The sequence below is a fragment of the Coregonus lavaretus genome (genome assembly GCF_964263955.1).
Source record: "Coregonus lavaretus genome assembly, chromosome: 21".
Lineage (NCBI taxonomy): Eukaryota > Metazoa > Chordata > Actinopteri > Salmoniformes > Salmonidae > Coregonus > Coregonus lavaretus.
Window position 1 is genome coordinate 13,389,589 of NC_140008.1, and position 22,944 is coordinate 13,412,532.

Below are 22,944 nucleotides of genomic sequence, written 5' to 3' on the forward strand. Positions count from 1 at the left end.
AATAGCATAGATTCTTTCAAGTTTTTGCTCCAGTTTTGGTGTGAAAGATTTAGTCATAGGAAAAGTTTGGGGTCAAAAGTGCTCTGATACAGCATACTCTTCTAGTATTGTCCATGTTAAAACCATAAACGTGTTGCATTGGAAGATGGTCCAGCCGGTGCGCATAGAGAGCAGACTTCACCCCTGTGAGCTCCTCTGCAGGAGAGATGGTAGAAGGCAAATGGAGAGTGGCAGACTACAGCCCTGACGGCAGTCTGATGTTGTCAGTGTTCTGTACCTTCGCCACTGCCACCAGCAGCAGGGTGAGCCAGGGTAGTGAGGAGTCAGGAAGTCTGGGATAGCAATGCCCCAGCAGACAGCCACTCCTCTGTGCTAGAGGAAGGCCTGAGAGCTGCTCAGAGTACTGCGAAGCATTTGAGGGAGTCAAGAGATTATAGTGTTGTACAAAGTATTGAATAGATTATAAGATATACATGTATCATCTTAATAATAACTATTAAGCTTCTGGTTATTTATTATAGTATGAAGTAGAGAGAGAGAGAGAGAGAGAGAGAGAGAGAGAGAGAGAGAGAGAGAGAGAGAGAGAGAGAGAGAGAGAGAGAGAGAGAGAGAGAGAGAGAGAGAGAGAGAGAGAGAGAGAGAGAGAGGAGAGAGAGAGAGAGAGAGAGAGAGGAGAGAGAGAGGAGAGAGAGAGAGAGAGAGAGAGAGAGAGAGAGGAGAGAGAGAGAGGAGAGGAGAGAGAGAGAGAGAGAGAGAGAGAGAGAGAGAGAGAGTCTGCCTTCCCATAGCACCCATTAACACACATTACCGTTCACCAAGAGGACGTGGCGATAAAGAGGATCCATGGGAGGGTCAACCTGCTTCGCTGCTTCAAAGCTCAGGGCTCATTTCATGTGTAATCCCTGAAATAGAGCTAGACATGGTCACTGTTACACAGCCCTGAATCACATTATACACATCCATCTGTCCTAAAAGTGTCACAAGCAATAGGAACTTTAGGTGTTGAGGATGGCATTAAAACGTAATACCTCCTAAGGCTGAATCTATTTGTTGATCCCTGTCCTAAGGCATGTTACATGTAAAGACCTGAGTCAGAGCTATGGGTGATTTATGCTCGCTATAGGTGAGAAAATCTCCAAGGTTTAGTACGTGGTCAGACTATAATAATTGGTCTATGACTGAAATGAAATATGCCTGTAAACATTAACTGCTATGAATTGCCACAGATTCACAAGAAGCGTCCACAACATTGTGCATTCCTTTAGCACAGATAACATTGTTGAAGTAAGGTGATGTGTAGCATAAACCAATCAGGAGAGAGACACGTGTATTACAGCTTTAGAGGCCTTGGCTTCTCATGGCATGGTGAGACATGATGTGAAGGAGACAATCTCTAACGCAATAACAGCTTCAGTGGGTCGATCTCTACAACAATAATGGCTTCAGTGAGTCAACACAACTGAACTTTCAAAGGACAAGAAAACATATATTTTCTAATTTTCCTCTGCCCGCTGCAGTACAGGTCATTTAGAGTTGAGTGGAGGAAGGGTACTGTGGCTTTCCTCCCTCTGGTGCGTCCCAATAATAATTCCTTTCTCCTGAAGTGTACACTCGTTCACTACTTCCCACAAATCTAAAAGCATTGGTGGAGGCATAAGCTAGAGGAAGTTTCCACCATATTTATTTTCCATTTCCTTTCAAATCAGTGAAGGGAAGTGAACAAGTGGACACTTTTGGAGGAAGGAAAGGTAATTGTGACATAGCCAGCTGTGTACGGTAGTCACTTGCTGCTCTCCTCTCCCAGGGGTCAAGGCATCAAGCGGGCAGCATATTAACGTTCAAGATTATACGTTGAAACTACATTAAATTGTTAAGATTGGTTTTATTTTCACCTTCAGGCTCTTGTCCAGTCCTGTCACTATCAGTATCTTAATGTCGGGCCATATGGCGATCAGGAAACAGAATGAAAACATGCAGCCGTACAGGAAGAAAATACTTATCCTACCAAACCTCAGGTCAAGTACTTTCACTTTTCTGAATTAGGGTGGCGTAATAATTGAGAAAGTAGTACAGTCGTGGTCAAAAGTTTTGAGAATGACACAAGTATTGCTCTTCACAAAGTTCGCTGCTTCAGTGTTATGAGATATTTTTGTCTGATGTTACTATGGTATACTGAAGTATAATTACAAGCATTCCATAAGTGTCAAAGGCTTTTATTGACAATTGCATTAAGTTTATGCAAAGAGTCAATATTTGCAGTGTTGACCCTTCTTTTTCAAGACCTCTGCAATCCGCCCTGGCATGCTGTCAATTAACTTCTGGGCCACATCCTGACTGATGGCTGTCAGAATTTGTGGGTTTTTGTTTGTCCACCCGCCTCTTGAGGATCAACCACAAGTTCTCAATGGGATTAAGGTCTGGGGAGTTTCCTGGCCATGGACCCAAAATTTCGATGTTTTGTTCCCCGAGCCACTTAGTATTAACTTTATGGTAAGGTGCTCCATCATGCTGGAAAAGGCATAGGTCATCACCAAACTGTACCTTTTGCAGAATATCAGTCTGTCCCTGATGTTTTTCCTGGAGAGAAGTGGCTTCTTTGCTGCCCTTCTTGACCCCAGGCCATCCTCCAAAAGTCTTCACTTCACTGTGCATGCAGATGCACTCACACCTGCCTGCTGCCATTCCTGAGCAAGCTCTGCACTGGTGTTGCCCGGATCCCGCAGCTGAATCAACTTTAGGAGACGGTCCTGGCGCTTGCTGGACTTTCTTGGGCGCCCTGACACGTTCTTCACAACAATTGAACCTCTCTCCTTGAAGTTCTTGATGATCCGATAAATGGTTGATTTAGGTGCAATCTTACTAGCAGCAATATCCTTGCCTGTGAAGCCCTTTTTGTGCAAAGCAATGATGATGGCACGTGTTTCCTTGCAGGTAACCATGGTTAACAGAGGAAGAACAATGATTTCAAGCACCACCCTCCTTTTAAAGCTTCCAGTCAGTTATTCTAACTCAATCAGCATGACAGAGTGATCTCCAGCCTTGTCCTCGCCAACACTCTCACCTGTGTTAACGAGAGAATCACTGACATGATGGCAGCTGGTCCTTTTGTGGCAGGGCTGAAATGCAGTGGAAATGTATTTTGGGGATTAAGTTCATTTTCATGGCAAAGAGGGACTTTGCAATTAATTGCAATTCATCTAATCACTCTTCATGACATTCTGGAGTATATGCAAATTGCCATCATCAAAACTGAGGCAGCAGACTTTGTGAAAATTAGTATTTGTGTCATTCTCAAAACTTTTGACCACGACTGTAGAAGCCTCCGGTTCCTAGACACAGTGCATGGGGAGAGATGACACAGATGTTGGTGGTCTAATATCCCTTGTCTCATTTGTTCCCGAATGTCACTTTGCTTAGAAATATCCCATAGCTTCAATATCACAGCGATATTAAAACGACCCCAGGTCAGGGAAACACACAGAGTTTGCTCACTGAGCTTTATTAGATATATCCTATGAGAAATGGAGGACATTAGCTTCTGCTGGGGTGGGCTGGGTCAGTGGTGTGTATTCATGGGTGCCAAGGGAAGCCTGTTTGTCACGGAATCTGCCGAGGCTGCTCCTCCTCCTTGCTCGGGCAGGTTTCGGCGGTCGTCGTCCCCGGAATACTAGCTACCACCGTTGTATGTTTCTATGTTCGTTTGCTTTTGTCTGATTGTTGTACACCTGTGGTTAGTTAGCGTTGATTATGTGTCCTATAAGTTCTCGTTTTGTTAGTCTTGTGTTGTGTGTTATTGAGCTTCCTGTCTTCGTGTCTGTATTGGTTTTCCCTCCTTGGTTTTTAGGAGAGGTTTTCGCACTTGTTGTGCGCGTTAGTATTTTTCCTGTTATTTTACGCCTGTGTGCGTATCGCTCGTCTCCGGGCACTTTTGCTCGTATTGATTCACTAAAGACTGTTGAACGAAGCTTCTGTGTCCTGCGCCTGATTCCCGCACCTTCCACATACAGCACTCCTGACACTGTTGTAACTTTAATGGGTTACAGAGTTAATGTTTAAGTTAATTTATTGAGCTGAATCTAAAGATATTTTCTTTACAGTTATTTACATATGTAATTGTAATAGAATTTGTGTTTGGAGATTGAGAGAAGTACATACATACTTTGTTGTATTGGTTAGTATTGAATTACTCTTTTGACTGCAAGTTCCAGAATGCCTGGCGACCGGGGGGAGAGAAAAAAAAGGCTCCAGTTATGTCAAGTGTCAAGTGATTATCCTGACTTTTCGCTAGCAACTTACTTTTATTGTTTTATAGAATCTAAAGTTGTTAAATGTAACGTGAACAAGTATTATTACTAAAAGAAGCTTTCATTTCAAACAAGACGTCCCGAGTCATTACTTTGAAGATAGTTATTCTATAAAGCCAGGCTTCCCCAAAAAAATTGACAAGAAAAAAAGAAAATTCACTAATTTAGCTATTGTCTCTCTGTGTTTCATAATTTTCCTTCAATTCGCAAGAGGCTGAATGTATCTCACCTGAGAAAGCAGCCGAGCGAGCAAAACAGCGCCCCTCTGTCTCTGTGTAGCCCATCTATCTGATGCTGTCTGGTCAAAAAGACTAGGACATTGTTGCCGCACGTAACATTGAATGCAAGGGAAGCCAGAAAGTATTTGGCCTCCCTTGATAAAAACTATGGAAAATAATAGCCAATCAGTGTTGAGCTAAAATTGTCACTTTCCTAAATTAGCCATGGATGGTGATAGGGATTTGGACTTGTGGTTTTACTTTATACTCTGTACTGGCCAATGGTTATAACAACGATTCTGATCCAACCGTAAATTCATACATTGTGCCCCTGGCCTGAGAGGATGGAAGTTCAATATTTAGCTACAGTGCCTTGCAAAAGTATTCATCCCCCTTGGCGTTTTTCCTATTTTGTTGCATTACAACCTGTAATTGAAATGGATTTTAATTTGGATTTCATGTAATGGACATACACAAAATAGTCCAAATTGGGGAAGTGAAATGAAAAAAATAACTTGTTTCAAGAAATTCATAAAAATTAATAACGTAAAAGTGGTGCGTGCAATGTATTCACCCCCTTTGCTATGAAGCCCCTAAATAAGATTTGGTGCAACCAATTACCTTCAGAAGTCACATAATTAGATAAATAAAGTCCACCTGTGAACAATCTAAGTGTCACATGATCTCAGTATATATATACACCTGTTCTGAAAGGCCCCAGAGTCTGCAACACCACTAAGCAAGGGGCACCACCAAGCAAGTGGAACCAGGAAGACCAAGGAGCTCTCCAAACAGGTCAGGGACAAAGTTGTGGAGAAGTACAGATCAGGGTTGGGTTATAAAAAAATATCAGAAACTTTGAACATCCCACAGAGCACCATTAAATCCATTATTAAAAAAATGAAAGAATATGGCACCACAACAAACCTGCCAACAGAGGGCCGCCCACCACTGCAAAGCTCCACAGCGGAGATTGGAGTATCTGTCCATAGGACCACTTTAAGCCGTACACTCCACCGAGCTGGGCTTTACGGAAGATTGGCCAGAAAAAAGCCATTGCTTCAGAAAAAAATAAGCAAACATGTTTGGTGTCTACCAAAAGGCATGTGGGAGACTCCCCAAACATATGGAAGAAGGTACTCTGGTCAGATGAGACTAAAATTGAGCTTTTTGGCCATCAAGGAAAATGCTATGTCTGGCGCACACCCAACACCTCTCATCACCCCGAGAACACCATCCCCACAGTGAAGCATGGTGGTGGCAGCATCATGCTGTGGGGATGTTTTACATCGGCAGGGACTGGGAAACTGGTCAGAATTGAAGGAATGATGGATGGCACTAAATACAGGGAAGTTCTTGAGGGAAACCTGTTTCAGTCTTCCAGAGATTTGAGCCTGGGACGGAGGTTCACCTTCCAGCAGGACAATGACCCTAAGCATACTGCTAAAGCAACACTCGAGTGGTTTAAGGGGAAACATTTAAATGTTTTGGAAAGGCCTAGTCAAAGCCCAGACCTCAATCCAATTGAGAATCTGTGGTATGACTTAAAGATTGCTGTACACCAGCGGAACCCATCCAACTTGATGGAGCTGGAGCAGTTTTGCCTTGAAGAATGGGCAAAAATCCCAGTGGCTAGATGTGCCAAGCTTATAAAGATATACCCCAAGAGACTTGCAGCTGTAATTGCTGCAAAAGTTGGCTCTACAAAGTATTGACTTTGGGGGGGTGAATAGTTATGCACGCTCAAGTTTTCTGTTTTTTTGTCTTATTTCTTGTTTGTTTCACAAGGAAAAAATATTTGCATCTTCAAAGTGGTAGGCATGTTGTGTAAATCAAATGATACAACCCCCCCAAAAATCCATTTTAATTCCAGGTTGTAAGGCAACAAAATAGGAAAAATGCCAAGGGAGTGAATACTTTTGCAAGCCACTGTACACATGGATTTTCTGTTTTAGATATGTGGTAGTAGAGTGGTGGCCTGAGGGCACACATTTAATGTGCTGTGAAATGTATTGTAACGTTTAAAAAATGGTATAACTTCCTTAATTTTGCTTTGGCAGCACCTAATGGGGATCCATAATAGTAAGGTAAGTTTCTCAAGGTGCTCTGCATCCCCAACCAGCAGCTCCGGGGCTCCTCTGTGGTGCCTTTCCAGCCCCCCTCCATCTACAACAGGAAGGCCCTGCAGCCGGACCAACTGCGCTTGGTCATAGAGGACCAGGAGAAGTACAGCAGGGCTATAAGGGTGGTCAACAGTGTCTCTCAGACCAAAGTGTGGCACCCACAGTTGAAGTCGGAAGTTTACATACACCTTAGCCAAATATATTTAAACTCAGTTTTTCACAATTCCTGACATTTAATCCTAGTAATAATTCCCTATCTTAGGTCAGTTAGGATCACCACTTTATTTTAAGAATGTTACATGTCAGAATAATAGTAGAGAGAATTATTTATTTCAGCTTTTATTTCTTTCATCACATTCCCAGTGGGTCAGAAGTTTACATACACTAAATTAGTATTTGGTAGCATTGCCTTTACATTGTTTAACTTGGGTAAAACGTTTCGGGTAGCCTTCCACAAGCTTCCCACAATAAGTTAATTTTGGCCCATTCCTCCTGACAGAGCTGGTGTAACTGAGTCAGGTTTGTAGGCCTCCTTGCTCGCACACGCTTTTTCAGTTCTTTGAGGTCAGGGCTTTGTGATGGCCACTCCAATACCTTGACTTTGTTGTCCTTAAGCCATTTTGTCACAACTTTGGAAGTATACTTGGGGTCATTGTCCATTTGGAAAACCCATTTGCGACCAAGCTTTAACTTCCTGACTGATGTCTTGAGATGTTGCTTCAATATATCCATATAATTTTTCTTCCTCATGATGCCATCTTTTTTGTGAAGTGCACCAGTCCCTCCTACAGCAAAGCACCACCAGAGCATGATGCTGCCACCCTTGTGCTTCACGGTTGGGATGGTGTTCTTTGGCTTGCAAGCTATCCCCTTTTTCCTCCAAACATAACGATGGTCATTATGGCCAAACAGTTCAATTTTTGTTTCATCAGACCAGAGGACATTTCTCCAAAAAGTAAGATCTTTGTCCCCATGTGCAGTTGCAAACCGTAGTCTGGCTTTTTATGGCGGGTTTTGGAGCAGTGGCTTCTTCCTTGCTGAGCGGCCTTTCAGGTTATGTCGATATAGGACTCGTTTTACTGTGGATATAGATACTTTTGTACCTGTTTCCTCCATTATCTTCACAAGGTCCTTTGCTGTTGTTCTGGGATTGATTTGCACTTTTCGCACCAACGTACGTTCATCTCTAGGAGACAGAATGCGTCTCCTTCCTGAGCGGTATGACGGCTGCGTGGTCCCATGGTGTTTATACTTGCATACTATTGTTTGTACAGATGAACGTGGTACCTTCAGGCATTTGGAAATTGCTCCCAAGGATGAACCAGACTTGTGGAGGTCTACAATTTTTTTTCTGAGGTCTTGGCTGATTCCTTTTGATTTTCCCATGATGTCAAGCAAAGAGGCACTGAGTTTGAAGCTAGGCCTTGAAATACATCCACAGGTACACCTCCAATTGACTCAAATGATGTCAATTAGCCTATCAGAAGCTTCTAAAGCTATGACATCATTTTCTGGAATTTTGCAAGCTGTTTAAAGGCACAGTCAACTTAGTGTATGTAAACTTCTGACCCACTGGAATTGTGAAACAGTGAATTATAAGTGAAATAATCTGTCTGTAAACAATTGTTGGAAAAATTACTTGTGTCATGCACAAAGTAGATGTCCTAACCGACTTGCCTTAAACTATTGACTCTGCCCACATGTACATATTACTTCAACTATCTCGGCTGGCCGGTGCCCCCGCACATTGACTCTGCACCGGTGCCCCCCTGTATATATAGCCTCCCTACAGTTATTTTGTTTTGCTTCTGCTCTTTTTTTCTCAACACTTTTTTTGTTGTTGTTTTATTTTTACTTTTTTTGTTAAAAATAAATGCACTGTTGGTTAAGGGCTGTAAGTAAGCATTTCACTGTAATGTATTCGGCGCATGTGACCAATAACATTTGATTTGATTTGATTTGATTTGATTATAGTTTGTTAACAAGACATTTGTGGTGTGGTTGAAAAATGAGTTTTAATGACTCCAACCTAAGTGTATGTAAACTTCCGACTTCAACTGTATATCACAAACCCCTGAGGTGCCTTATCTCTATTATAAACTGGTTACCAACATAATTAGAGCAGTAAAAATAAATGTTTTGTCATACCCATGGTCTACGGTCTGATATAACATGGCTGTCAGCCAATCTGAATTCAGGGCTCGAACCTCCCAGTTTATAATAATATTTATAAACTGGGTGAAAACAGCCTAACCAGCTCGATCTTGGTTTTTGCTCTAACATGCACTGTCAACTGTGGCACCTTATATAGACAGGTGTGTGCCTTTCCAAATCATGTCCAATCAATTGAATTTACCACAGGTGGACTCCAATCAAGTTGTAGAAACATCTCAAGGATGATCAATGGAAACAGGGTGCACCTGAGCTCAATTTCGAGTCTCATAGCAAAGTGTCTGAATACTTTTTCAGTTGTTGTTTTTTGTACATTTGCAAAAAAATCTAAAAACCTGTTTTCACTTTGTCATTATGGGGTATTGTGTGTAGATTGATGAGGATTTGTATTTATTTAATCAATTTTACAATAAGGGAAGGGGTCTGAATACTTTCTGAATGCACTGTATGGAAGAGACATGAGGTTTGGACTATTGTTTTTCGGACTGATGTTTCTATTGAATGGACATATTTGTATAAACCTTGAATTAATTAATAATTTTATGGGTGAACACCCTACAGTGGATGTTGAACACATTTTTACCTGCAAAATAACATATGTGTTAAATTATAGCCTTGGTATAAAAGAGATAAACAACTCGAGGCTCTATGCGTTCTCTGGAAAATAATGCAACTCAAAAATGTCCCATGTGCTAACTGGTTGAACTCGGCATGTGTATAACTACAACCAGATAGCAAGTCGTAAAGTTCAGAGGTTTCTAGTTCCGACCAGCTAGTGATCGCGGCATAACCTTCCAAGTCGTGCATTATTTTACATAGAACGCATAGCCCCTTGTTGATTATCCCTTATATAATATAGCCTATGCCATTTAGCAGACTCTATTATCCAAAGCGACGTTCTGTCATGCCTGCATTATTGGTGCGCGGGTCAGCTGTTTGTTCACCCGCACCCACCCGCAATTCTTAATAACCCATCCGCAACTGCCCGACTATATGTGCTAATGTGAAAATCTGAGGCCTGCACCCAACCCTAACCCACAAATATAGAAAATGCGCTATAGATTACAGTCAAACTATTTTTTGACGGGGTGCAGAATTATTTTTTGCCTGATTTAGATATGTTTCTCCTTATAATTTTCGACATTTTGGTAGGCTATTTGTTAGTTAACTTGTCTATAATTAGATACATGTAGCTTCTCTTTTGTCATTATATAATGCCAGTGGCGATTTGAGCATGTAGATCTTGGTGGGGCTAAGATCTTTTTAGATGCATGCCAGCAAAGCCACTACACTACACAACACAACACTAAACAATACATTAATTGCACTATAACGGTGACAAACGGTGCCCACAAACTGTTAGGGCCTACATAAAGCTGTCCCAACAGCAGAGCTTTCTTTTCAGCACCATGGAGTGAATCCTTACCACCGCTACACCTGGTTATCAGCGGAGCCTTGTCTGGCAGCGAAACAATTAATTCAGCCTCATTTACTGCTTTTGTAAGAAACATAGCTGATATACCTGACTTACTTAAACAAATGTGGTTTCTACTGACAATTGAGATGTACAAACTATGGCATAAGGGAACGATAAGCGGATGTATGTCGAGACAACGATGCTGATATGCTGTGATGACAAGAAATCCGCTGATACTGTCCTTGATTATAATGGTTTATTACATCAAAGATAACAGTATCAATTTACAGACTCCTGCAGACATCTGGAGAACAACTGACCCAATCTCTAATATGTTAAATCCTCCCCGTCCTTTGTTCCAACCATGGTATTTATAATATATAACATAATATGGGTGGTTTTTTATAGACCAATCCCTGGCCTTTACACATCTGAATCTCCTCTGTCTTAGGGGGCCCCTATAGTAATGTTTTCCAGATGTTTCCGCAAGCAGAATTTGCAAACCTCAGCCAAAGTCATAGAATCTTCAGATACTACATATTTCCCCCCTTCGAGACTAATTAAGTCTCGAAAACAAAAAGAATAGGATTATGACAAATCTTGTGTAACTTTAACAATAAAACAAAATGTATGTAGTGTGAACAAATGTTTATGAAGTGTAAACAAATCGTTATGGAGTGTAAGAGCGAAAAACCTGTCTGGCAGCTTTCTTTCCAAATATCCATCAATCAATCAAGACAGTCAAATTCTCTCATGGCCCCTCTGCCCCAGGCGACCACCTAAGTACTCCAGATCAATTTATAAATCTTTATCAATGCATTTTAAACTATGATGCAATTGAATACACATGAAAGCCTCAGAAAACAAAATACAATCAAAAATGTCCACATTCAGGCTGGTTGACCCATCGGACCCTCCGGTGGATTCTCTCCACAGAAAAAACAAAAACATCTGAGGTCCCCACATGTACCCAACAACAGAAAACATCATTCTTCACAAAGTAATACAGAAAGAATATGACACAAATGATGTATTACACATGCAAATATGTCTATATATCATTGTAGACACTGGAATGTAGTCCACTACACTGCATCTCCTCAGCAGTGTCGACTTTTAATGCAACGTCGATGATGGAATCTGAACATTTCCACACCTTCCTTGTTCCACTTCCTCCAGTCCATTCATATTGTCCATGTTTGAGTATTTGAATCCCACTCTACACATTCCCCCATATGCTTCTGGAAGAAAATAAAAGACCAACCAGTATATTTTTCAAAGCAACACATGAAAATTAAAACATCAATATCAACAATAATATAAAAATGATATATAAAATGATATATCAAATGAATCACATTCCATTTCCCCCCTTTGATTCATAAGAAAACACTAAATATCACAATAATATAATTATCCCACAATCAGATATTCAACATTTCCTAGAGTTACTTCAAACCTAGTTTTCATAACTTTTTTTTTTCTTTCTAAGAGGAATCAGCTGTTTCACTCCCTCAAATCCGATTGTCCTAATTAGTTGATTGGACATAGGGAGATGTGTAGCATCTTCAGGCCGAACACAGGTAAAAGCAGCTCTGCTATCCGCCATCACTTCCAAATGTCAGTTGTTTACTTTCACCTCAATTGTTGGATTTTTTTCCGGTCCTGATGCTACCAGCTGACACCTCCCTTTCGGATCTTCTGGGCACCTCTAGAATCCTTGCTCCGGGCCCCTATAAGGGTTCACCGGTCCTCCAGATGATCTTGACTGGCCCCTGTATCTTCCTCTGAAATTCCCTCTGGTGTTTCCTCCTGGCCCATTACACTCACAGCAAAGTGACCAACCTGTACACAATTATAACACACTTCTGAAGATTGCTGGAAGTATGGCTTAAATCTTCCTCCTCTTCCTCTTCCTAAGCCTTTCAGTGCTCTCCACAGCCGATTTCTACTTGCAGCAAACAATTCAGGATCATTCACCGCAGTCCCCACATATCGATGAAGTCCAGCTCTCTGAAAAATGTCTTCCATACCTGGAATCCCAAGGAGATTAGCCAAAAGTCTCTTAATGTCTCCTATGGCAGACTGTGTTCCCACCGTAATTTCTTCCAATTTTGAAATCCAAGGATATGCTCCATCTTGAAGAGTAGGCAGCTTCTCAAGTATATCTGACATATCGGTATTCTTTAAAGGCTTATACTCCAGGTTCTGTCCTCGAATTATCACTGGCATCATCTTCTTACTTGTGCTCTCTTTTCTTTTAGGATAAAATCCTCTTGAACATGAAGCACCTTTAATCTCCAAATCTTCATCGCTGTCTCCATCTTCACTTTCATCAGAGATCGAATCTCTTGTATTCTTCTCCTTCCAACTTCCATCACCCCTTCTTTCCGCTCTGGCCAACCTCTGTCTAATCACAGGGTCATATCCACCCATGATCTCTTCTGAATCACTCTGATCATCATCATCATCATCTTCAAGTTCCATCCTCCTGAACCTCACACCACCCTTAGTTTCCAGACATCTCGTTTTCTTCTTACTTTTGGAGTTTGGATTCATCTTTATGGTCGTTTCTGCTTGTCCTCTCTCTATTATTTGTTCATCTTCATCTCTGATGCAATAATCACCCTCCTGAATGATCACTGAAAGCTGAGGATAAACGTCCTTAAACTCTACTTCTTCCTCATAAGGTGGGGGTCTTTTTGCTGAATCCGTATGTGAGAAAGGTGTATTGACTTCTGCCATTAGTTTTTCTGTCACCTTCACCTCTTTTGCCATTTTCTCTATACCTCTGTCTCTTTTATCTTTTGTATCTTTTATCCGTTTTTGTCCTTCATTTTCAAACAGCTTAAGAACACCCAGCTCTCTTTGTCTCTTTTCTTTACGTTGTTCCCCTTTTTTCCCCCCTTCTTTTGATCTGCCTTATACGTTGCCACAAGCACTTTCATTATCTTGATGACGGTCTGGGTTAAGAGTCCCTTCCACTGGCCATGGTTGTTCAATGTCAGGCCAATGTTTATTCCATTTTCCAGATAACCTTGCAATACCATTAACTAGAGGATTACTATTTTGTAATACATCAACAGGAGTAATTACTTTCATAGTTTTGATGTCCTTTTCCCCCATTGTAACAACTCTTTTATATTCCTTTATTGTGAATTATTTTATTTATTATTATTATTTTAAACCAATTAATTTGTAAACCAAAAAATACTTTAGACTATGTAGCTTATGTTTCCCTCCTTTTTATTTTTTATTAATTAATTAATTAATCCACTAATTAATCAATTTATCAATTAATCAATTAATCAATTAATCAATTAATTGATTAATCAATCAATAAATCAATCAATTAATTAATTAATTAATCAATATATTAATTTATTTTTATTAATTTATTAATTAATTTTTATTTTATTTTATTTTACCTAATTATTGATTAGTGGCAATCTTACCACATCCGATCAGGAAAAGTAAAGGAAAGTAGTCAACTTCAGAGCAATCCAAAAAAGAAAGACCTGTAATCCAGCAACACTACAGCACTCACAAACCAATTGCTTAATAAGCACCCAATTACCTTAATTTTACAGAATAATGTCAGTGCTGGATTTCCAACACAACTCTAATCAAACCAACCCATGCACAAAAAACTCCAATGTGCAATTCTTAATTACATCAATTGATCAGTCTGTTGCCAAGTCCCTGTTAAATTGTCACAACATGAAATATGGTAGGCACACACAATATCCTGTATGGGAAAGTAAGTTTTGTGAACAGAGCAGTACTGGCCTTGATTGGACTGGATCCGGGGAAGCACACACTGTCGCGTGACGCATTGGTCAGCACCTCCTCTCTCTCTCTGTCTCCTCCTTCTCATCTCTCACATGACAGGAGAACAACAGGAACAGACAAGAATTTAGTATTTTATGCACTCACTGGGTTATTTCAACCATACAATACCCTTTTAGACATACCTATGTTCACATTCGCGGTAAGAAATAAGCAAACAGCTTAACTCAGGAATATTATAAATAGCCCAATAACATTTTATTTTATTTATTTAATTATTTTTATTTTTAATCTGTCAACATATCTCTCATTTATAAATTCAATAGATCTCAATCAAATAGTTTCATAGTTAAGCAACAGCCGATTTAACAAACAGAATACTTTATTCGTGTGTAAGTCTCCCCCTTTCTTCTCTCTCTGTAGTACTAATTCTGCTTGTCACAGCAGCTCAGTGCAGGCAGGGGAGTGGCATATTTACTCTACGTAACTCTAAACTCATAAAATCCCACGCATGCGCAGCTCATTCACCAGTGCGATTTCAGAGCGAAAGGAGCTCTCCCAAGCAGCTCTCTCCAAGCTAAACAACAGAAAGCAGACAGACCAGCTGTCCCTCCGTTATTTCCAACACAGACAAACAGTAACACTTAACAAAACTCACAAACCAACACAGAACATAGAACACAAATCCTACTTCGAAGTTTCTTAACTTCACTTATCCTAATCTGCAGATTTATAGTTATTTTCTTATCCATTACAAGTCATCTCAATACAATCATAATCTCCTCCCTGGGTGCTCATAGTCTTTTAACAATTATTAAACGTTCTCTTTTATAGAGACTCATACAAGGTTTTAACCTTAACGTCCTCCCAGGGGGCTCATAGTTTTTTAACAATTATTAAACGTTCTCTTTTATAGAGACTCATAAGATTTTAACCTTAACTTCCTATATTTCCTTACAAAAAACTAAAACCCCTGTTCTCAACCAAAACATACAGTGGGGAAAAAAAGTATTTAGTCAGCCACCAATTGTGCAAGTTCTCCCACTTAAAAAGATGAGAGAGGCCTGTAGTTTTCATCATAGGTACACGTCAACTACGTCAGACAAATTGAGAATTTTTTTCTCCAGAAAATCACATTGTAGGATTTTTAATGAATTTATTTGCAAATTATGGTGGAAAATAAGTATTTGGTCACCTACAAACAAGCGAGTTTCTGGCTCTCACAGACCTGTAACTTCTTCTTTAAGAGGCTCCTCTGTCCTCCACTCGTTACCTGTATTAATGGCACCTGTTTGAACTTGTTATCAGTATAAAAGACACCTGTCCACAACCTCAAACAGTCACACTCCAAACTCCACTATGGCCAAGACCAAAGAGCTGTCAAAGGACACCAGAAACAAAATTGTAGACCTGCACCAGGATGGGAAGACTGAATCTGCAATAGGTAAGCAGCTTGGTTTGAAGAAATCAACTGTGGGAGCAATTATTAGGAAATGGAAGACATACAAGACCACTGATAATCTCCCTCGATCTGGGGCTCCACGCAAGATCTCACCCCGTGGGGTCAAAATGATCACAAGAACGGTGAGCAAAAATCCCAGAACCACACGGGGGGACCTAGTGAATGACCTGCAGAGAGCTGGGACCAAAGTAACAAAGCCTACCATCAGTAACACACTACGCCGCCAGGGACTCAAATCCTGCAGTGCCAGACGTGTCCCCCTGCTTAAGCCAGTACATGTCCAGGCCCGTCTGAAGTTTGCTAGAGTACATTTGGATGTTCCAGAAGAGGATTGGGAGAATGTCATATGGTCAGATGAAACCAAAATAGAACTTTATGGTAAAAACTCAACTCGTCGTGTTTGGAGGACAAAGAATGCCGAATTGCATCCAAAGAACACCATACCTACTGTGAAGCATGGGGGTGTAAACATCATGCTTTGGGGCTGTATTTCTGCAAAGGGACCAGGACGACTGATCCGTGTAAAGGAAAGAATGAATGGGGCCATGTATCGTGAGATTTTGAGTGAAAACCTCCTTCCATCAGCAAGGGCATTGAAGATGAAACGTGGCTGGGTCTTTCAGCATGACAATGATCCCAAACACACCGCCCGGGCAACGAAGGAGTGGCTTCGTAAGAAGCATTTCAAGGTCCTGGAGTGGCCTAGCCAGTCTCCAGATCTCAACCCCATAGAAAATCTTTGGAGGGAGTTGAAAGTCTGTGTTGCCCAGCGACAGCCCCAAAACATCACTGCTCAGCAACAGTTTGTGAAAACCTTGTGAAGACTTACAGAAAACGTTTTACCTGTGTCATTGCCTACAAATGGTATATAACAAAGTATTGAGAAACTTTTGTTATTGACCAAATACTTATTTTCCACCATAATTTGCAAATAAATTCATAACAAATCCTACAATGTGATTTTCAGGATTTTATTTCTCATTTTAGCTGTCATAGTTGACGTGTACCTATGATGAAAATTACAGGCCTCTCTCATCTTTTTAAGTGGGAGAACTTGCACAATTGGTGGCTGACTAAATACTTTTTTCCCCCACTGTAACAATGAAAAAAATGCAAGTGTCTGGCTTGTCAGGAAAAACGATCAAAACACAGAAAATATCCACGGTGGCCACTTCTGTGGAGGTGTTGGCTTTGGGGGTGACGAGTGAGGTACAGTGGGGAGAAAAAGTATTTGATACACTGCCGATTTTGCAGGTTTTCCTACTTACAAAGCATGTAGAGGTCTGTCATTTATATCATAGGTACACTTCAACTGTGAGAGACGGAATCTAAAGCAAAATCCAAAAAATCACATTGTATAATTTTAAAGTAATTAATTTGCATTTTATTGCATGACATAAGTATTTGATCACCTACCAACCAGTAAGAATTCCGGCTCTCACAGACCTGTTCGTTTTTCTTTAAGAAGCCCTCCTGTTCTCCACTCATGACCTGTATTAACTGCACCTGTTTGAACTCGTAACCTTTCTAAAAGACACCTGTCCACACACTCAATCAAACAGACTCCAACCTCTCCACAGTGGCCAAGACCAGAGAGCTGTGTAAGGACATCAGGGATAAAAGTGTAGACCTGCACAAGGCTGGGATGGGTTACAGGACAATAGGCAAGCAGCTTGGTGAGAAGGCAACAACTGTTGGCGCAATTATTAGAAAATGGAAGAAGTTAAAGATGACGGTCAATCACCCTCGGTCTGGGGCTCCATGCAAGATCTCACCTCGTGGGGCATCAATGATCATGAGGAAGGTGAGGGATCAGCCCAGAACTACACGGCAGGACCTGGTCAATGACCTGAAGAGAGCTGGGACCACAGTCTCGAAGAAAACCATTGGTAACACACTACGCCGTCATGGATTAAAATCCTGCAGCGCACGCAAGGTCCCCCTGCTCAAGCCAGCACATGTCCAGGCCCGTCTGAAGTTTGCCAATGACCATCTGGATGATCCAGAGGAGGAATGGGAGAAAGTCATGTGGTCTGATGAGACAAAAATAGAGCTTTTTGGTCTAAACTCCACTCGCCGTGTTTGGAGGAAGAAGAAGGATGAGTACAACCCCAAGAACACCATCCCAACCGTGAATCATGGAGGTGGAAACATCATTCTTTGGGGATGCTTTTCTGCAAAGGGGACAGGACGACTGCACTGTATTGAGGGGAGGATGGATGGGGCCATGTATCGCGAGATCTTGGCTAACAACCTCCTTCCCTCAGTAAGAGCATTGAAGATGGGTTGTGGCTGGGTCTTCCAGCATGACAACGACCCGAAACACACAGCCAGGGCAACTAAGGAGTGGCTCCGTAAGAAGCATCTCAAGGTCCTGGAGTGGCCTAGCCAGTCTCCAGACCTGAACCCAATAGAAAATCTTTGGAGGGAGCTGAAAGTCTGTATTGCCCAGCGACAGCCCCGAAACCTGAAGGATCTGGAGAAGGTCTGTATGGAGGAGTGGGCCAAAATCCCTGCTGCAGTGTGTGCAAACCTGGTCAAGACCTACAGCAAACGTATGATCTCTGTAATTGCAAACAAAGGTTTCTGTACCAAATATTAAGTTCTGCTTTTCTGATGTATCAAATACTTATGTCATGCAATAAAATGCAAATTAATTACTTAAAAATCATACAATGTGATTTTCTGGATTTTTGTTTTAGATTCCGTCTCTCACAGTTGAAGTGTACCTATGATAAAAATGACAGACCTCTACATGCTTTGTAAGTAGGGAAAATACAATAACGCAAAAAAAAACTGGAAAGATTTTCTGTGCAACATGTCCAAACGACATCAGTTTGACGGGTTGTAAGGAAAAAGAAAGCTGTGAAAACGTCCCAACGTGTTTCTGATAAGATTTCAGTTCGGCTTTGATGCATATTTTATATGGTTGAAATAGGCCTACTATCAGCTTTTATGACGAAGACAGCACCTCTACAGACGGTATCTAACTGAGCATTGCATTCTCTCAAGATGCAGAAAAAAAGAAATCATATTTCTCAATTTCTGTTCCCAAGTCAAAATGTTGCCTACTTTTTACTGCAAGCCTCATTTTACTGCAAGAAATGCTTAATTCTGCAGGAGTTCTTATTAAGGCTAAGTGAGAGGTTATAGACCTACAGTCAGTGTCCAGATTTCAGTTTCCATTTAACCCATCTGAACAGTAGGCTTGATGTGCCATAGGCCTATTTGAAGTCCCGTCTTGTGACTGTCGAATTTGAATAGCGCCTCACAATCATCACACATAACATAGCCAGCACTGCTATCATCCTCTTTTACCACTTAACCAAATATTTTCCAAACATTACTTTTTTGGCCCTCCCTTCTCTTTATTTTCAACTCTCCTTTTGCAGCTTTTGTCTTATTGAATTAAACTTTGACAATGTCCTTTTTGCCTCTGTGGATTGACATCTGCCAGTTCCCAAAAGCATTATTTGGTGATTGGCTGTGTAGGCTATTTGGCTTGTGTACAGTTAAGTCCTAAAGTTTACGTTTATGCACTAATACCAGATAGCCTAAAATAATGAAAGAAAAACCTCAATGTAGCGTATATTAATTGTACAAGAATTACACATTTATAGATTTTTTAAGGTATTTCTCTTTATTCAACCCGCCCACTACCCACTCATCCTTCAGCAACACAATATTTAATGACCCTAAACCCGTCCGCCCGGCGGATATAACCACTGGGACTGCGGGTTATGAGTCAACCCCCGTATTCCTAGCCTGCATACATTTTATGTACGGGTGGTTCCTGGAATTGAACCCACTCCTGGCATTGCAAGCGCCATGCTCTACCAACTGAGCTACGGAGGACCACTATTTTTGCAGACATTTTATAATTTTTTCCATTCAATTCACAATTGAGGCAACATCATACAAAAAAATACCATCATACAAAATCATCATAATACTTGTGAATATAGGCTGTACTTCTGTGACTGGATTGGTTTGAGTCCTCATACATGGGGTTAGGATAAAAGAGTTGCTCCACGAAAAGAGTGCCTTTTGCGTCCATATTAAGTAGAAATTGTGCACCAATATTGAATTTTAAAAGCCTGTTACATTAAATGAAGTGCCCTTTAATTTAGACCACATGGATAATTCAATAAATATGTAATATGTAATATGAATAAAGGCTTGCTAAAGTGTCAAAATGAAGCATTTTGGCATGTCCCTCCATCAACCCTGTCACTTCTAAGAAGTTTCACCATCATTATAAAGACCTAGTTACTTTGTTGCTTTGACAGTCGTTTCTGAAGACTATTATTTATTTAATGTGATTAGTGATTCATTTACATCTGTCCATCATTTTAAGGTCACCCATGTTATATGAACTGAACTCTCGTTTTAATATGGTGAAACTATTCCTTTTTAAATATATATTTTTAAAGAAACATTGAACATCTAATAGTCAAATGATTGTGTAAAAGCAGGTGAGCTGGTTCTACTATTGTTTGCCATTTTCTGATGTTTTGTGGTGGAAAATCGAATAGGTCGAGTATAAAACATCAGCCCTGTTACCCATAAATAGACGGGCTAGAAATGTTTAAGGAATAAATAAAAAATGGTGATGCTTGCATTCATTGCCACACCCTAGGTATTTCAAATGGCTGCCCACTCCTATGACCACTCCCCTCTGCTTAGCTGCTGGGAGACATACTGGCAGAAACACACGCTTCCCTCTAGGTGACCATTGGAGCTGGGTTGGGGAAAAGGGAAGTGTCTCTTGGCCAGACAGCAGGTGTATCCTGATGAGAAGAAGAGCACAGCTCTCTGGAACATCTCTTCAGCACAGGCCTGCTCATGGAACGTGTCACCAAACTCTTGCCTACAACTGTCAATAGACACATAGGCTGTATAGAGTTTGGTTCTGGACTGGCAACCCATCAGTACCTTCTCGTCTGAAAGGAGTAGGTTTGCCTGACCAACAGCTTTCTGCATCTCACGTGTGATGTACCTTTCATCGTCCTTCTTCCAAAAACCTAGTTGGATTATTAACGTCAATGGAGCCACTAAAAACACATACATTTCAAAGTTAGCTTGATCCTCACCAATACCGAGAACGGCGAAAACAGAAATAACACCAGAGAGACATATTAACATTATAACCCCAAAAAACATGATCAGCGCTCTAAGCCACAGAGGACGCAGCCACACTTTGGTCTGAGAGACACTGTTGACCACCCTTATAGCCCTGCTGTACTTCTCCTGGTCCTCTATGACCAAACGCAGTTGGTCCGGCACTTCCATCTCACTGAACTGACCAGCCTCCCATTTCTGGAGCCCCTCCTCATTGACGGCACATAGAGGCTGCAGGGCCTTCCCGTTGTAGATGGAGGGGGACTGGAAGGGCACCACAGTGGAGCCCTGGAGCTGCTGGTTGGGGGTGCAGAGCACCTTGAGCACCTTACTGAGGAAGTATGGGTCCCTGGAATCCAGGTAGGTGAGGTGACAGAGGTGCAGAGGGATGGGGACTCCTGGCACCAACAGCACAGGCACCACAGGCTTCCGCTCCAGACAGTCTCTGAACAGGGACATGTTGGCCTCCAGGAGACACCAGCGGCTCCTCACAAACTCTGGACTGAGGACCAGCAGCACCTTCTGGCTCTCCTGGATGCAGTCGGACATGTTCTCCAGCACGGTGCGGCCGGGGACAAAGTCCCTTTCGTGGTAGCAGACCTGCAGGCCATTGGATTCCAGACTGTTGACCAGGGAGTGGGCCCAGCGCCAGTCAGTGCTGCTGTAGCTGATGAAGACGTGGTAACTCTCCCTCTCTCTCAGTTTGGGAGGGGCAGGGGAGACACTCAACGTAGGCAAGAGAGGAGGAATCGGATGCTGTTCCTCATCATCCTCCATTATCTAATAAAAAAAGTGATATAAATCATCTGGAAAAGTTGTTGATGAAGAAACATGGCACCATTTTCAAGTGCCCAAAACAGTGGATTTAAAGAAATGACACTCTGCTTTCTAATGGTGGTTCTGAAATATATACTACAGTACAGCGAGGAGTACCCAAAACAATCAGGATATGGATCAACTTCAAATCAGGATACTAAAGGATATTTTCTTTAAATTAATAAAATCTCCACAACTCTAAAATTAAGAAATTAAGAAAATGTAACATTGCAGCCTACCTGATAGGAAGATTGTCACCTGTTGGTAATATATCTCTGAAGAATGTCGTGTTTAGAAGTAAGGCAGTTAAATTAAAAACCCCTAAGAGGAAGCAACATATACCAAACACCTGAGAAATTTAAAGCGATAGTTTGCCACTTTCTGATTTGCTAAATCCTTTTTGTACTGTAGCAGAGGTATAAGAGCACCTGTCCCTTTAAATACAATGCTGACACCGAGTAGTACTTTCACTTTCACACCCCTTAAAGTATGCCTGTGAAACCCCATATTACCACACAGATTACCACACAGCTCCAATCAGCTGAACATCATGGTGCAAAAACAATGAAGCACTTACAGACTATTAAAGAAATGACAAATAAAACAAAGCATTTATTATAGCATTTTATTTATTTATTTGCACAAACAAGACAAGTAAGACACTCCTTGGTACTCCTGACTTCTTGCATTTATGCACAGAAAATATACAGAACCAGCACATTATCATTGTGACCAGGTCTGTTTGTGATATTGTCATGATACGTAACAGTTAACCAGTGGCGTGTATTCATGGATGCCAAGGGAACCCAGGCTTCCCCAAAAAATTTACCAAGAAAAAAACATATACAATCATTTATCTTTCGTCTCTGTGTTTCAGAATCTTCCTTCAATTCGCAAGAGGCTGAATGTATCTCACCGGAGAAAGCATCCAAGCAAGTGAAACAGCGCCCCTCTGTCTCTGTATGTGTAGCCCATCTATCTGATGCTGTCTGGTCAAAAAGAGTATGATATTTTTTACCAACAGTAGCATTGAATGCAAGGGAAGGGAAGCCAGCGAGCATTTGGCCTCCCTTGATATATTAAAAAAAGTATAATAGTCAATCAGCGTTGAGCTAAACTGAGTGAGCTCAACTGTGAATGGTCCTGATGCACCAAAAACCAGTTTCAAGGGAAGCCAGTTTGGATTTGGCTTCAGACCAATCACATCACATCAAAAGCCAAACATCATTGACAGAAAAAACTTGAATTGTTGCATCTCGTTGTGTTGTCGTCCTCCAGTAGCTAGCTAGCAAAAATTGTCCCTTTCCTAAATTAGCCATGGATGGAGATAGGGATTTGGACTTGTGGTTTTATTTAATTATCCGTACTGGCCAATGATTATAACGGTGATGCTGATCCAACCATAAATTCATACATTGTGACCCTGGCCTGAGAGGATGGAAGTTCAATATGTAGCTAGATGTGGTAGGCTCATCAGTGCACATGAAAGGAAGTTAGGCTAGCGAGCAAGCATTTTAGCCAG

At 41.2% G+C, this 22,944-nt stretch overlaps 1 protein-coding gene across 1 annotated transcript; it reads right to left on the reverse strand.

Annotated features, from left to right (window-relative positions):
• Positions 1-19,112: 19,112 nt before the first annotated feature.
• On the reverse strand, positions 19,113-21,738 carry LOC311149035 (uncharacterized protein). The gene is made up of 2 exons (XM_084186133.1): positions 21,662-21,738; positions 19,113-21,386 (listed from the first exon to the last, which is right to left on the reverse strand). Exon 2 carries the CDS (start codon positions 21,381-21,383, stop codon positions 20,148-20,150), a length of 1,236 nt encoding a protein of 411 aa, XP_084042259.1. The 5' UTR covers positions 21,384-21,386; positions 21,662-21,738; the 3' UTR covers positions 19,113-20,147.
• Between the last annotated feature and the right edge of the window lie 1,206 nt (positions 21,739-22,944).

What these genes read in the sequence shown, in the direction of transcription:
- LOC311149035 (XM_084186133.1), bottom strand. Translation starts at nt 21,383, where the DNA reads ATGGAGGATGATGAGGAACAGCATCCGATTCCTCCTCTCTTGCCTACG.